We start from the raw sequence: 16,632 nt of genomic DNA on the forward strand, positions 1-16,632 counted from the left end.
TGAGACCAGCACGCCATTGAAATTTTCAAAGGTGACATCTTTAGTTTTCACCTCTTTCCTTATCTGTGCTTCTTTCCTTCACCTCACCACCTACACTGGTTACGTGGAGAACTGCCCCTTTCTGTCGCCAGTCTCCCTTTTTGACCTCTCCAAATCTAACCCCCACCAATTAATTTCACCTCCCCTCTCCAATCTTCATATAAAACCTCTGTTCCTTCTCTCTCTTCTCTTTTAAACTCACATCAACTCAAGTCTTTATTTTAGTGGTGCAGTTTAATTCCCACCATGAACCTTCTCTCTGTTTTTGGTTATCTTGCTTTCTTCCTTCTTCTTCTAAGAATTGTGCTTTCTTATAAATCTCTGCTTCATCTCTTGACCTGGTGCTGGTACCGGGTAGGCGAATGGGCTCAGGTGTACCAGTATTTTGATGTACCGCGGTTCGATACAAGCTCTCAAGAAAACCCTCTGTACCGGAAGGCGGTAGATTACGTGGCATCTCTTCCTACTCTCGAGGGATCGGATTCAGCTTCTCTCTTCTCCTCTGCTTCCCGATCGAATGATTTCTCTCTGCAGCTGGGTCCTGGTCAGACGGCCCGGGATTCATTCCGTGGAATCCATGTTACATGGACCAAACCTTCAACAGGTCATGATCGCCTCGTGCTCCGGGTGCGGCGACAGGATCAAGTACGTGTTCTTCGACCTTATCTATTACATCTCGAGTCTGAGGCAGATAAGCTTGTCTTGAACCGTCGCGAGTTACATCTTTTTACCAATACCAGTACCAGCAAGGATGGTACAAAATGGGTGTCAATTCCCTTCATCCACCCGGCAACACTAGACACATTGGCCATGGATTCAAACCTCAAAACCCGTGTGCGCACCGACTTAGAAGGATTCCTTGAAGGCCGTGCATATTACCATAGGTTGGGACGAGTATGGCGACGCAGTTACCTTCTCTACGGTTCACCCGGCACAGGTAAATCCTCTTTCGTAGCCGCTATTGCAAGATTTCTCGGGTTTGACATTTACGACATAGACATGTCACGTTGCGGGCCCGAAGAGCTCCGGTCTCTTTTAATGCACACCGCTCCTCGCTCTCTTATTCTAATGGAAGACCTTGATCGGTACCTAGAAGAAACCGGCAGTTCTGGCACGGCCAGTATCCTTTCAATCATGGATGGCATCTTTTCATGCTGTGGCGAGGAGCGGGTGATGGTTTTCACCATGAGCAGGGAAAAGGATGGAGTCGACCCGGCCATACTCCGACCCGGTAGACTCGATGTGCATATCCACTTCCCCATGTGTGATTTCGACGGGTTCAAGGCGCTTGCAAGTAGTTACCTTGGTGTAAATGAGCACAAGTTATTTCAACATGTGGAAGAAGGGTTTCAAACCGGTGCACAAATTAGTCATGCGGAGGTGAGCGAGATTATGATTGCCAACCGACGTTCCCCGACACGTGCAATTAAAACCGTGATTAATGCGCTACAACATGCGGCATCCGAGGTGAAGAGTAGCTCGACAATGAGGCGGATTAGCCAGAGTTTTGGTGGAAGCCGATTGAGTAATGCGGCGAAGGAAGGAGATAACCATGGTGATTCGAACGAGAAGGAAAATGCACCGGTGAGGGAAATTAAGAAGCTTTACGGGCTAATTAAGATGAAGAGCCGGAGGGAGGCCGGGACGCTGGTGCCGATGGATGTCGAAACGCCGAGTGTTAGAAATATTAATGGCAATAAGGGCATGGAAATTGAAAGATAGTTCATTAATTTCTGGAAAGATTTTAGTGTTAGTTGTAGATGATTTTATTTTAGTTTGTTTCTTAGGTTTGATGAAAGGAAAAAAAAAAGTATAGTTGATTTTGTGAAAGTCAGTCTTGTATAAATCAAAGATGGATTGTTGAAACCTCAATTTGTGTAGAAATTAGACGCCCTTGTATTTTGGGAACTGCGTTGACGGTTACTTAGTAAAGACAAATTAGCCCTTCGATTGTTAAGTACAGTAAAATGATTTTCTGTTGAGTAAGACAAATAAGTTTGAAATTTTAGTTACTATGTTATAATCAGTGAGATTATGATATTTTGTAATGTGAGTTAATGGTTTGTTTATATATACAGAAAGTCATTACATACTATATATATTATATGCAGTTTTATTATGCATTGTTATAGAAATATAGATAAAATAAAACTAATTCTATCACAAGACGAGTGATTTAATATAGTTGTTTGTACTCTTTATCATATTCTAAAAGTCATAGATTTTAATTTTTTTCAACACAATAATTTTTGAACCTTTTTAATTTCTTATGGACCACATGAACATGATTGCATGAAATTTTGTATACGAAAAGTCACTACATACGCATATGCAGTTTATGCCGACACTTTTAAAACATTGGTATGTGCTATGAATTTATTAATTTGTTTTCGAAACTCAAGTAGCTAATTTGAATTATTGATGATCTTCATATTAAAATATACTTAAAAATTAAACTTTATATTTTACAGAATACTTTTACTTTTTATAAGCGTTACAAATTACCATAACCTCATATTACTTGAACCTCTGTAGCACAACGTGACATATACTCTATGACCTCTTACTAAAAGCTCCAACTACTATTTTTTTTTTGTGGAGAAAGATTTGACCTTTTACTTGATGTCAATCGGAAAGTCCAAGCTCTTTATATATAAAATATTTAGAGAAAATATTTAGTCCAATATCTATGATCCTGAAAATGTCTAGATGCCTAAATTCAACATTTTTAAATAATATTCATATGACATTTGTATTATAAATTTCATAATTTTCTAAATAAATAAACAAATTGAAAAGCTGTTCAAGAATAGTTATTATTATTATTTATTCATTTATACCCGTATATTCATAGAACCTGTATTTTGTTTATTTGCTTTCCAGATATTATTTATATTATAAAAGAAACAAACTATCACTAAATTAAGGAGTGCTGACTATTATCAGTTTAAAGTGCACAATCACTTCTAGCTGGAATTATGCTTTTCCTCTCTGAAAAAAAGAATTTGATTCTACCTTTATTTATCGTGAAAAGCTCACCGAAAAAAAATGGAATATATATCTATGTGGGGGCCACAAGCAGATTTCAAAAAGTAATCCAGAAGAAGTGGTACAGCATGGATACTAGAATATAGTGCTGCTCATTTTTTAATTGTATGATCTGGTGAGGCATTAATTCTATCATTTAATTGTATGATCTGACGGGGCATTAATTTCATTCTATGATTTTGAATTTTTGATTATTTATGGTTTCATGACCAATCTGACAACGGTTATTATTATACAATGCAACGACAAGTGTATTTATGTCTCATTCAATCAAATATTATTTAGGTCGGACAATTGTAATTAATTGTTGTTCGAGTCTCACTTTTTAATATATTCTTCATCTAATAAGCTGTTTGAAATTTTGAATAAAAAAACTTATTTTAATTTTCAATTGAATTCCAGTTTGTCAAATTCTAAATTTACATTTTAAAAATATAATTATATTAGATAAAAAAAAAACTTAGTTCTTTCTTATGTCTGTCCCAACATTTCTTATAAATAACAACAATAATATTATTGTTTTTTTCATAATAACTCGTACGTATTTTTATTAATCAGGACAAGTCAATTACATATATTAGTTTCATACCAATACATAAAAGCATTACAACTGAAACCCCTCTTGTATGAATTAAATATGAATTGGTAGAAACAAAATATGAATTAAAATTATAAATATATAGGGTTTAGCCGTCTTTTACGAAAGAATGTCAAAACAACGTCTCAAATCAGATTGAATGTGTTGAGAAGTCTTCTTTGGACGCATGAATTGAAAATGAACTCACCACATTTCTGACATGCGTACAGAGTAAGGCATAATAATATTGTAATAGTTTCGAAACAAAGATATTGTTAATATTCCTTATAAGAGGTCAGATGATATTCTTAATAGTCTCTACTTTCTCACGTGAACTGTAAAAGTTTAACTACCGCCTAACAGGTCCTAAAAGAAATTAGTTTGTTAGATGATTGTCAACTGTTGGAAACTTGGAATTGGTGCAGAGACTCATGTTTATTTCCCTTGATAGCAACCGTGCTATAGAAGGGTTGGTCCATACAATTTTTAAGGCATTTCCTCTAAAGTAACCCAATTTTTTTAGTTTAGATCCAAACCGTCAGATTCGAATCGAGCCATCATATTAAAAAGCCCCATGCGCTCCACCTCAGACCGCAGTGGACCGGATTCAAATGGAACAGTCTGGATCTAAACTAAAAAATTGAGTTAAAGAACTACTTATTTGCAGAAAACATTCCGTTTTGGTCTGCAAATAAAAAACAAGTTCACATTCAAAGGAATTTAAGAAATTTTTTTTTTGTTTCTAAAGCGTAGTTCTTGGATAAGCCATTGTTTATTTCAATTTTATTCAATTTGAAGAAAATCTGGAGGCATCGTGAAAACATGGACTTAGGATGATAGAAATCCCAAGTTACAAGGGACACATCACAGTTGTGCCAAACCAGTCTCTACTTTCACTAGAGATCCCATCTTACTACACAGATCCTCTAAACTATCTCTAAACCTTTCATAAACACCTCCCTAATGTACATCACACACACTTTCACGCCCTTCACAATTTTGTGAGATCAATCGTACTACTACAGAATATTATTGTACAAGAACAAGTTAGTAAATGAAGGGCGAGTTTCAAAAATATGATGTTAACATTTCAAAGTTTTAGACAACTCTAACCCACGTCCCTCCACACATTGGGCAGCCATGTATCCATCGACTAATCCACCACGCTTCTTTCTCATTTGTTGGATTGCCTGCTCCTGGCTGTGCAAATGCACAGGTTTGCCTTAAGCATCTTATACACTGCATGTAAAAAAAAAAAAAAAAATTAAACCCCACCAAGTACAAGTGTAAGTCAAACATATTTATTAGTAAACAATAAAATAAATAGCTTATGCTAGACACGCCGCTCTTTGACTAGACCCTGAGAAGCAAAAACCCTACATACACCCAGATATATATGGATATAGCACCTCAAAATAAAAATATAAAAGAGTTTAGCAGGGTGCATTAGAAAAATTAATTCCCAAGTTAAAGGATTAAGCTTGGAGACTTGTCTAATCTAATTGGCCCGTTCGGCAAACTATTGGAATAGAAGGAAAAGTCAGGAAAAGCGGAATTTAGAATAGGCTTCAATTCCTCACTATTCCAGTCGTGTTCGGTTGATGGTGGACAAGTGGAATAGTGGAAGAGTATTGGTAATTGAGCCAAATCTATCTCTTGAAAAATGTTAATTCCTCTATTCCGCTCATGCACCCATGGAATAGGGAATTGGCTCATAGGGGAATAGAGGAAGGACCAAAATGTAAAAAACAGGGGTTTGATTGCAAAAGTTCAAACCCAATTCCACTCACTTCTTCTCTTGTTCAGCGGGAATAGAATCTCTTTTCCACTCTTGCCGAAATAATAGAAATCAGAAAAGCACAAGATTTAATTTGATTAATTTCCCAACTAAAACAGTTGAAACTCACCTTGTACCACATACCATCCAGACCTGCTCTCCAAACAGCCGTGATGACATCACGTCTCGATCCCATAATGCCGAGATAAGTTCCCAGCCCAACTGAAGTTTTCAAGCCAAATGCGGCATCTCTTTCTGACAACCTCCTTTTCTTGGGCCAGAGTCCTTGGGGCCCACTATAGCTATGCAGATCCTCTTCCATCATGGTTACATCAGAGGAATCTTCAATCTTCAGCTTTGGCAGGTTATCCAATGGGCCCATATCGTCAGGATCAGACCATGGACCACCAAACATATTACGTCTGTGCCACTCTTCAGCTGGGGGATGGAGTTCAAGCTCACGAAGCAAGAGGCCAGCCGCATCAGCTCCTCTAGGACGGGGCATGTTCTAAGCAAAAAAATAATTCATAAAAAATAAAATAAAAGGAATTAATTGAAATGAGGATTTCTCTGAATTGCAAGAAATTTGCATAAGTGCTTTATATTAGAAAAAAAAATTGTGATGAAGCCCCTACCATTAAGACCCTTCATTGTAGAGAAATTAAAAAAAAGAACTATTGTCAGTTTAGTACAAACTGTTAGTATTATGTTTTTAATAAATGGTTAAGCACATTTTAAATCCTTCCACTGATGACAAGGCCAGAAGTATCAACGGCTAACTTTAGGTGGGGACACTATTTGGATTTCTTAGTAATACAGGAGGCCCTTTTGTAAGGTATGTGCAATTAGTTTTTCAATTTTTGTTGTTGTAAAGATAGATGTTTAACCACTTGTTAAGGTAGTTAGCACTTAGGTGCACATGATATCCATATGCTTGGATTAGGTTGGGCCACCGGCCCACTGCAAACAACTCTTTTCTTCAATTCTTCTTAGTTTATTTCCAGGTTGCAATTCACTAACAATGGGTTAAAGTTGACAATCTTGACAATCGTGGAAAATAACTACAAATTCCAAATCCAACAGTTGGCATGTTGTCTATACTTTATGCATATAATACACATGAAAAATGATGAATTTTGATGGAAGTTGTACTGTTCACCCAAGGATTTCGACTTGCAGCGGTTGTTATTCAACAGCCTTTGATGGAATATCAAATGACACTCAAATTGCATGGTATTGATATACAACCAATCTATAAGGCTAACAACATGTAAAATTCTTTTTGTAGTTTAAAAAAGTTTCATTTCATCTTGATTTGAGAAATGTTCTCAAGGTTGTCAAGTTGATCAGTTGTCAATAGATCCCAACCCTTTTTTATGTGTAGATTTACTGATCCTTTGTTTGAAACAGTAAAGATATAAACACTTGTCACCAAACAGTAAATTAGTCCCAATGAGTACTCTACTGGAACTAACCTGCATGTGGGGTCCCAAGGCTGCTTCAACCACCTCTGGTAGCACAGTATAGTTGCCATCAATATAGTGAAGTCTTATTATGATGTTATTGGTACCCACCAGAGAGGGCGGCGAAGGGTGTTGCAGTTGGCTTGTTCTTCGACAGAGGTCAACCAAAATTAGGAATAGAACCTTGACCTGATAAAAAAACAATGAGCTCAAAATAAAACAATTGCCCTCTACAAAATTGCAGCAATGTAATACAAAGTACCAAGAACAGTAATTTATGAAATACAGAAGAGAAACCAGTAAACCAGGAACAATATCACCAATGGTACACCTGGGTCAAATCACCAAGAAAAAATCAAATTACTTTGCATAGAGAGGGGGTGGAGTGGGGTCCAGGGGCAACCTAACTAATACCAGTATATTGAGATCTTTTTCCTATATCCAGTGGTCCAACCAGTGCCTGACCGCTGTCAATGTAACAGTCACCCCCAAAAGCAAACAAGAAAAACAATAAGAAAGGTTATTACCTCATCAGAAGTATATCCCTGGCCTGCATTACCAGATCCCAACCTTGTAGACTTACTCAAGGAACTGTCTTCTGGCCCTTTTGCTCCAGGGGCACCACTACGAATCCCCTGCCCCTCCTCTAATTTTGCTTCCACCTTCCCATTAGTCATACCCTGCATCTTTTGAAGAGCCGGATCCAAATTCTTCTGCGGATTATTACCTGGTAACCGCGGTGACTGCCTTCTTCGAAAGATCAGACAGAATAGTAATAACTGGCACAGCCTGTGAAGGAAATGACAATCTCCTATAAGCCGCACAGCTGGTGTCCCTGGGAATGTTCCTGTATTGATGCTTATAGGCATGAAAGGAGATGAGCGGGAACCCATCGTATTTGATGTGGCAGTAGAAGAGCTGTCACTGTTGTTGCTTATTTTTGCAATTGCACCTTGGACCCACTCTTGCATCTGGGAGCTCCCTGTGGTCGCAGCTGCAACTCCATTTTGAGCTCCTGAAGTAGAATGAAAGGATCAAGAAATTGATTTAATATCATCTCAAAATTTCAATGCTGATATACTTTTGAGCTACCAACAAAGATAAGATGATAAACTAATTACTAAGCATTCAGATTTCAATACATATGGGATATCAAATTCAACAGATCAAATTTTCTCACCCTGACTTGCTGTCTGTGATGGAGAATTGTTATGAGGAGGACTTGCAACCATGCTCCTTGCACTGCTGGGGCCAGAGGAGGCCCCGACAGCATGGCTAGCCAATGTCCGGCAAAAGCTAGCATACCTTCTCAAACGGGTAATGAAATGTGATGCCAGATCAAGCACTGCATCCACATAGGCCTTCACGTTTTTGTATATACAATAATTAGCCAAATAAAAATGTATTCCCTTTTGGAATGAAAAAAGAAAAAGAAAAAATAAATTTCGAAAGTTTGGATTTGAAGTGTAGAATACCTGGATATTAGGGACTAATGCTTGTTCTACAGTCATCTTGTCAGATTCAATTCCAGAAAGTGTCTCGCCAGTTGCCTGCCATGGCTCAGGTAGTAGAGTTGAAGGGTTTACAAGTGCCGATTCAATACCCTTGCCCAACATTTCTAATAATAGCCTTGCTTGCATATCTAAAACAAGTGCACGCACATCTTGTGCATTTGTACCCTCCAAGAGCCTGCACTTGATGCGGTCAAGGTTCTGTCACAGGAGAAGATGATCAGAAGCCCACAATTTAGTAGAAACAGATCTATACAGTACTTTTTTTTTTTAATTTAAAGTTTGCTTCAGAGGAATGTAAAGTATGTTAATTTGATCAGGCAAACATACATCAAGTTGAAAGTACTACTTACAGGGCAATGTTGTTGTCTATGTTGCATTGAAGGAAGAGCATGGAAGTCAGCATCCAGTACAGCAATTACACTATTTAGTGAAACTGAATAGTAATAAGAAAAAAAGCAGTCATTTAAAACCATAAAATTAACACACAAGTAAATAGGCATAAATAATGCCCTTGTCATGGAAGGAATACAGCTAGGGGTGTAAACGGATCGGATAGTGGTCTTAACATATCTGTATCCGTTATAATTTTTCGGATACGGATACGGATACAGATATGGATAGTCTCGGATACGGATACAAATTGGATATTAAATGTTACAGATCGGATATCGGACGGATACGGATATTTTTCATAATTAGCTTCTTGGTTACAAAACATCTATTATATTATTAAAATATTAGTCACTAATTATGTCATAGTGTTATATTGTTCATCAAAATATATATCTATATGCAATTTAATAAATTATTGGTACAATATGCAAGTTAATAAATCAATTTCAGAACATATAGCACATTTGTTGTGATTTAAAAGTGTAAACGGTCAGATACGGATAGTTAAAAGTCTTACCGTATCCTTATCCGTTATAATTTTTTGGATATGATACGGATCGGATAATTTAGGTAATTTTTTGGATTTGGATCCGGATAATATCTGATCCGTTTACACCCCTAAATACAGCTACAAATAACATTTTTCTTACCAATGCCATCTTCAGCAGCACTCTGTGTGCAACCAACTGCATCCCACCAATTAACATCAGCCAACAAGCTCCACCAAAACCTGCACATATAAAATTGTTAAGTAAAAAGAATAAAGATAGTTTCAGTCATACTTGTTTGACAGTATTCTTTGTCTTGGGCTATGGCCTCCCAGTAAAAACCAAAATTTTAGTTAATCAGTTTTTGAGTAAAAGATCAGAACAGCAAAAAGTTTGGTGCTTATCCTTGACAGCGCTGGAAAAGGTTTACTGTGCCCAAGAGCTGTTGGATCGTTTAGCAAGTGGGTTTTAATGGGACTCAGCATGAATCTCAACACAACCTCACCTTTCCAAGGACTATCAACGATCTAAATCCCACAATGTTGGCTTAAATGAAAGAAAAACACAATTGTGCAACTGTAGGTACACCATACCTATCAGCAATTGCACGCTCCCACATGGCCGAGCTAACCTTCTCTTGCGTGCCTGATACAGCAGGAGGAAGCACTCGAATAATCTTCAATATGGTTCGATCCTTAACTGTGTCATGCCACACAGATGCAAGGCAACAACCGCTCGATGAAAAGGCTGGTGTTGCAATGGTTGACCCAACATTGACATGATAACTATCCACTTGGTTAAAACTGGGGCCTGAGAAAATATGGACCCCACCTCTAAGAAATGCAACAGCTACTTCACCTGCATGTGCCGAATAGACTATCTGCGCAAGCTGTCTGACATCATTAGGAAGGTCATAGGGGTCAAAACTAAGCCTATTGGCCCTTTCAACACTGCAGTCAGATGAGTAATTTTGGTCAATAGATGTAGATGGGGCAGGAGTGTAATTTTGGGGATTTCTCAGGTCATCGGTTGGAGGGATGCTCTGGTTGACTCTCATAATCCATACAGTTTGCATAGGGGTCTGACCACAAGGGTTGCCAAATATCGGGTGAAGTACGACGGGTTTCAGAGAGGACTCCCAGCACTGCACCCGCCATCCAGTTATCGATGGCCCTTCATCTGGGTCATATGGAGACATGTACTGCCCTGCAAATCGGAAAGATCAACTCATCTAATTGTGTAGTAATCTTTTTAGGAGGAAAGGGCTACCTAAGCATGCTTTTCATATTAGCAGTTCTACCAACAGGTACAGAATGTCCAAATTATCTTAAATACCTAGAAGAATATGAAATGATACCCAAAGAGCATAAAAAGAGCTGTTTCAGAAAAAGGAGAAACTGAAAACAAGTTCATTAAACTCAGAATTAACTACTTCTCAAATCATTTCAGCCTCCGGCAAAATTAAGTTTAAAACTAACAATTCTGCATCCCCTTCAAAACCACCAACAACCAAGTAAAAACACAAAACATATCAAGCTACTGTGAACTGTCTCAGAAAAAAAAAATAATACAAAGAAAGAGTACCTTCAACTATTACAACAGATATGACTGAGCCACCTCGGGTAGGGTCAAAAGCAACAGCAGTAACACCGGAGCCCCATGTGGTGGTTGTGGCAGACTGTGCAGCCGCTTCAGGGCTGACATAAGCTGAAAAATTAGAGACAGGGGAGCAATGGATTGAGGCAGCCTCCATCTCATGATCTGATTGCTTCTTCCCGTGAGTTGTCTCAGAGGCCAGGTACTCTTCCAAGCTAAAGAGATAGGCTGCTAGCGGTGCAAAACCAGTCCAATTCGGTGGGTTTAGAGATGGTGGGACTCCTCCAGCTGTGTTTATTTTTGTCGTTGCCTGAAAAAAAAAGAGACTGTCAATGCGATTGGGTGGCAGGGGTAGGGGTGTTCATTGGGTCGGTTTGGTTAAAACCAAATTAAAATAGTCAAACCAAAATTTTATTCAATTTTGAAAAATATAACTGAACCAGCCGAATTAAACTTGTCAACCGAATAAGAACCGATCCAATATATATCGGTTGGTTTGGTTGAACTGAAATAAGAGATTAAATTTTAAAATTTCAAAACTCAATACATGCACAAATACATTTAATAATCATAGAAGTAAATATGAATTATATATAAGTTGTTGACATTACACGCATAATTTAATTCCATACATAAAAACAAAACCAAATATAAAAAATCGAACCAAAGTAATTCAAAAACCGAACAAATATAAACCTAACCAAATATATATAAGTTGTTGACATTACACATCATCCGGTTTAGTCTTTTCAGTTGAAACATCTAAACCAAACCACATATAAAAAATCAAAGTAATTCAAAAATTCAACCGGACCGATCCATTTAAACCGAAAAACCGAACCATTTAATCCAAATTTTTTTGGTTCGGTTGAAAACCAAGGGGAAAGCAAGAACATAACAATCTAGTGAAGGTCGCAAGCTGAAAAATTACAGTATTTCACATATGTGTAGTTGACATACCTGAAAACCATTTCCTGGTCCAGGCATCACCTCCCAGACCACCACAGTAGATGGGTTAACAAGTGGGACCCCAGCCACATGTAAAGACCCAGATTCAGTAATGATGGCATCTGCAGCCATTATACCACTGGGGCCCGCCCCGAGAAGCCCCTTGCTGGTTGAAAACCATCTTGCATGTGCCCCATTTTGTGGAGGCCACTGGGCCCAGTGAAGTTGCACAGATCCAGATGAAAACACCGAACAAATGCAAAGAATGTTTGGCCACTTCACTGCAACATAAGAGAACTTCTATAAAGAAACAGTTGATATGATTTTTTTTTACTGTACTTCTTAAGTCATTGTGAGATCAACCTGAAGTTTGAGACTGTTGTTGAAGAAATCTTTCCTCGAAAACTTTTTGATTAGAAGAGTTGCTAGAGTTTGAGGGAAGCCATCTATACTGTATAATTAAAATAACGATTTAGTGAATGCCAAAAGAGAAGCTGTAGAATTTGTTTTTCTTAAGAGTATATAACATACCGGAGACATGCCGGACAACCATTTGGTCACAACAGCAAGATCCTGACGCCACTCATGCTCACATAGCCAGGTGCTAGCATCATGTACCACATTAACTGGACCCTAAACAACAATAAATTGAACAAAGCCATAATATGAGTCCTTGTTAGATGGAAAAAGGCGGTAATAGATTAGCAAACAAACCTAGTCTCAACTCCAAAGAACAGATTTGCGAATACACATAATTGCCCAAAGTGCCTTTGCCGGCAGCAATTGCCAGCAAAGGCACTTTGGAGGGACTAAGCTAAATCAATTAGGGTATGTTTGGGTTACAGAGCCCTGTCCCCGGAATAGCATCATTATTAATTTATTATCATTCACTTGAAATTCAAAATCTCCCTAACAAGTTAAGGACAGCACTGTATTAGCAAATATTTAGCATTATTAGCTAACCCGGCATCTCGATGGAGTAGCAAACTGAGCTCTCTTCAGATTAGCACTATCCAAATTATACAATACAAATAACATTTGCATCATTCTTAATAGCACTGGGATAGCACACTTCCCTCACCTTTTGGATTAGATATTCTCACACTATGCTAACACACTAAATTGAATAAATTATTCTTGCACTATTCCATCGACTACCCAATTGTACCATAAAGCTATAGGAGTAACAAAACATACTTGAGTAGGCTGGGTCCATATAGTTATTCTCCCATGAAAGTTGGCCACTAGCAAGGCACGAGGACAAGACCAGGGAGACCACTCAATAAATTGTACAAAGTCACGGGGAGAATCTGTTCAACAAAAAGGTAAGAAAATACAAATACAAGATTAATAAGGTGTAAATTACATAATTAAATCAGCATAAATTCAATAGAATTAGAAGTTTTGAATTGTGAATCAGCATTTAAATGGAAAAATAAAAAAATATGAATTGCTTTCTGCAATATATGTTCTGTGCAATCAAGCAATTAGTCAACTAGCCAACAGAAAAAAATTTGTACATAAATATTAAATACTAATATTTTAACTTCCAGCAATTACTTGCCAGAAATATGGTTCACTAGGTAGGGGTTTGCTATATCCTCGGTATGTGAGTATAGTACCAGGGTTGCTCTTGTTTGTCTGATGGGGCATTTTAACCCTACTCTATTCATTTATGCACATCCAATTATTTTGCTCTGAAGCAAAGAAAAGCAAGTCCGATATTAAAAAAAAAAAACATTTAAGCATGCTAGGAAGAGATCCAGATTGCTGTCTCCAGCAAGCTATTGACTCATATTTATGTTCATGTGACTCGCTGTGTGGTGCATAGAGGGAAGGGGTCAAACTGGTAAATGGTCCAATTTTGATTGCTTGATTGCACAAAACATTAAATGCAGTTACCAGCCGCGATTTTGGTTGATTAAAACTATTAACATGAGTTCAGAAGTTCACCAGCTCTGACGTTAAAAACCGCACATTCAGTCGGCCTCTCAGGATTCATAATGTGTATGGGAATCCAAAAGGGTGAGCTTGTATTCGAACTGAAAAAAAGTGCTAAAATTATTTTAGGTCAAAATAATTGAACAAAGGGTAATAATAACTGGAAATTGCAAAACATGGCATAAGATAACAGTGAGATGCACCTAGGAATTCTCGCGCAAGTCTCTGATGCACAAGCGATTGCATTTAGCTTTCCACACCATGCCACAGCACTGATTAAGGAAAAATTCATAGCATTGCCACAGTTAGCATTTTAAGATCCAATATTGTTCAAAAGACAGCTGCTTTGCTTAGACTACCAGTATGACTAAATCAAACCAACAATCTCTTTAGCTGGAAACTCTGTAATTTGCTCTGATCATCAAATAAATCCTAATTACGCATGAAAAGATCAAACATGCACCTGAAGTTGCGACACAGCTCCGGGACCCGCATCTTATGCCGAAGACTTGACGGCGGTTGCTTGAGCCTGATACGAAATACTGTGGCCGGCGATGTGCGGGGCCCGCCGGCATCCCCTGCCCCAACATCCTCCATTTTCTGATCAGCTTCCTCTCCAGTCACCACTCTCTTATCTACCTCTCCAACCAACTCTTCTCCGTCCTCAGCATCCCCTCCTACCTGTGCCGGTGCGGTGCCAGTTTCAACCCCAAGTTGTTCCTTTGATTGCAATGGAGAAGAAGGGGGAGGAGTGGGATTAGGGTTTGGATTGGTCATATGTAAGGAAAGAAAAAAAGAAAAAAGGGAGGTCAGCAGAAATCTTAGGTCATATATAGAGACAGTGGCAGAAAAGTCGCGTGTGTGAGCGAGACAGGAATCACTGTTTGATGACGAATTTTAGGGTTTTTTGAGGGTATTGAGTGGGAATTTGGAATTAGGGGATGGATCGGAGAAAGGAGAAAAAAAAAGGAATCGCAGGGATTGGCTTGGCTTTGTTTATGGAGTCGTCGCTGTCAGAGAAGAGCAATGTCTTGGGTGGGCCGATGCTTTGCCGTGGTTTCTATGATTCTATTCTAGCAAAGGGCAGGAGGGGTTTGCTGAATTCGTATCCTCTGAGATATCTCAAACTTTGCGTGACTTTGTGGAAAATCCCAATCGTTTAAATACGTTCTGCACGAATCTCAAAGCACAAATAATAAGGACCCCTACATCACTCCCGAATAGGCACCGGACACGTCGGTCACGCAAAAGTTGAGATATCTCAGAGGATACGCACTCGGTTTTGCTTGTCAACACTCCAAAAGTTGAGTGCGTATCCTCTGAGATTATGTGTGCTTTGAGATTCGTGCAGAACGTAGTTAAACGGTTGGAATATTACATAAAGTCACGCAGAGTTTGAGATATCTCAGAGGATACGCACTCGGTTTTGAGGATCTGCTTCCAAGAGCTCGTATCCTCTGCATTAACTCAAAAGGGAATCTTTTGAGTTAATAAATCCTGACCATCCGATTTATTTCAAAATTCATACAGACTGAATCTACACTAATATTAAAGGGCCCCTATATCATAAGCAGGATCCGGATTGGCTCCGTTAAAATCAGACGGTTGAGATTTAGTAACTCAAAAGATTCCTTTTTGAGTTAATGCAGAGGATACGAAAAAAAGGAAATAGAAATAGGATTTTTATGAAATCTCGTCTAATTAATTTTGCCATTAATTACGCATAATCGTTAAAAAAGGAAAAAAAATCTTAACAGAATAGTTCATTCCATCCGGTTATAATTTTCCTTCCTGTTGTTCTTCTATTTTTTTTTTAAAAAAAATGAAGAATATTAAACGGGATAGATTATCCTGTTCAGAATCTTTTTCTTTTTTAACGATTTTACATAATTAGAGACGAAATTAGTTAGACGTGATCCGTTATTCCTATATTCTATTTCTGCATTCCATTTTGGACCAAACTAACTCGGATTTTGATCGGACAGCCGAGACGCATTAACTCAAAGCTTGATAATATTAATAATTTTTACTCCGTATCAAGCAAAAAAAATGTTAAATTAATAAAATCCATTATTAACATATAAACTAGTTATACAGTGAGTTTTGTATAATATAGCCATCATTTGATTCAATAAAAGATCGTTAAATCTTCAAATTATCCAATGGACGGTAAAATTTGTGTCAAATCATTTTATTATTTTTTACGTGCTTTATATCAAATTAAAATATATATTATATTTAAATGTCGGAATTTAAATTTAAAATTATACTTGACGATTATAAAAAGATGTAGTTTACACTTAAATTCTTAATTTCAAATACAAAAAGATCAAATTGCCATCATATGTTTATAGTATAATAATTAATTATTTATAGTTTGCGACCTTTTAATTTGTAGAATATATTTAAATACTGACATTTGTATTGTTTATCACAAGATAGAAAATGTTTGCCTTTCTATATCTGTTTTGAATGGTTTAATTTACTTTTATAGTTAGATATAGTATAAACAAGTAAAATTGATATAGCAACTTTTATTATTTCTAAAGGTGATATGAAGAATTTCAAAGTAAATGTGAAGTATTAAAACTCGTGAAGTAATTGAATTTATTAAGGAAACTAAGATTGTTCATATCTTAAAATTAATTTAGTTAGGTTGGATTAGTAGTCGGCGGAATAATTATCACAGATCAGAAAAAAATAGAGAATATTTATCAAAATGAAAAGCTTGATGACCTTATTTTTCACAAACTTAAAAAAAAAAATTAAAGAGCTTGTATTATATTACATCTTATTAATCAATTTTATTTTATCATCAATTTGATCGATTACCTTTTTGTATGGATAT

At 37.3% G+C, this 16,632-nt stretch overlaps 1 protein-coding gene and 1 pseudogene across 2 annotated transcripts; one reads left to right on the forward strand and one right to left on the reverse strand.

Annotated features, from left to right (window-relative positions):
- LOC144556995 (AAA-ATPase At2g46620 pseudogene) lies at positions 1-1,926 on the forward strand (annotated as a pseudogene). Its single transcript, XR_013512531.1, has one exon. The product of XR_013512531.1 is annotated as an AAA-ATPase At2g46620 pseudogene (transcript).
- A 2,608-nt stretch (positions 1,927-4,534) lies between these two features.
- SFR6 (sensitive to freezing 6) lies at positions 4,535-14,809 on the reverse strand. The gene is made up of 17 exons (XM_078306104.1): positions 14,248-14,809; positions 13,988-14,056; positions 13,797-13,885; positions 13,041-13,153; positions 12,375-12,476; positions 12,207-12,294; positions 11,856-12,124; positions 10,884-11,205; positions 9,893-10,505; positions 9,462-9,541; positions 8,769-8,851; positions 8,380-8,616; positions 8,085-8,265; positions 7,432-7,919; positions 6,917-7,093; positions 5,572-5,949; positions 4,535-4,903 (listed from the first exon to the last, which is right to left on the reverse strand). Exons 1-17 carry the CDS (start codon positions 14,559-14,561, stop codon positions 4,763-4,765), a joined length of 3,744 nt encoding a protein of 1,247 aa, XP_078162230.1. The 5' UTR covers positions 14,562-14,809; the 3' UTR covers positions 4,535-4,762.
- Between the last annotated feature and the right edge of the window lie 1,823 nt (positions 14,810-16,632).

The sequence above is a fragment of the Carex rostrata genome, chromosome 7 (genome assembly GCF_964058835.1).
Source record: "Carex rostrata chromosome 7, lpCarRost1.2, whole genome shotgun sequence".
In the NCBI taxonomy this organism is placed as follows: domain Eukaryota; kingdom Viridiplantae; phylum Streptophyta; class Magnoliopsida; order Poales; family Cyperaceae; genus Carex; species Carex rostrata.

What these genes read in the sequence shown, in the direction of transcription:
- SFR6 (XM_078306104.1), bottom strand. Translation starts at nt 14,561, where the DNA reads ATGACCAATCCAAACCCTAATCCCACTCCTCCCCCTTCTTCTCCATTG. An exon ending in ACTTGCGCGAGAATTCCTAG is followed by an intron (nt 13,886 to 13,987) that starts GTGCATCTCACT and finishes ACTTTTTTTCAG; the next exon opens with TTCGAATACAAGCTCACCCT. An exon ending in TGCTGCTGAAGATGGCATTG is followed by an intron (nt 8,852 to 9,461) that starts GTAAGAAAAATG and finishes ATTACTATTCAG; the next exon opens with TTTCACTAAATAGTGTAATT.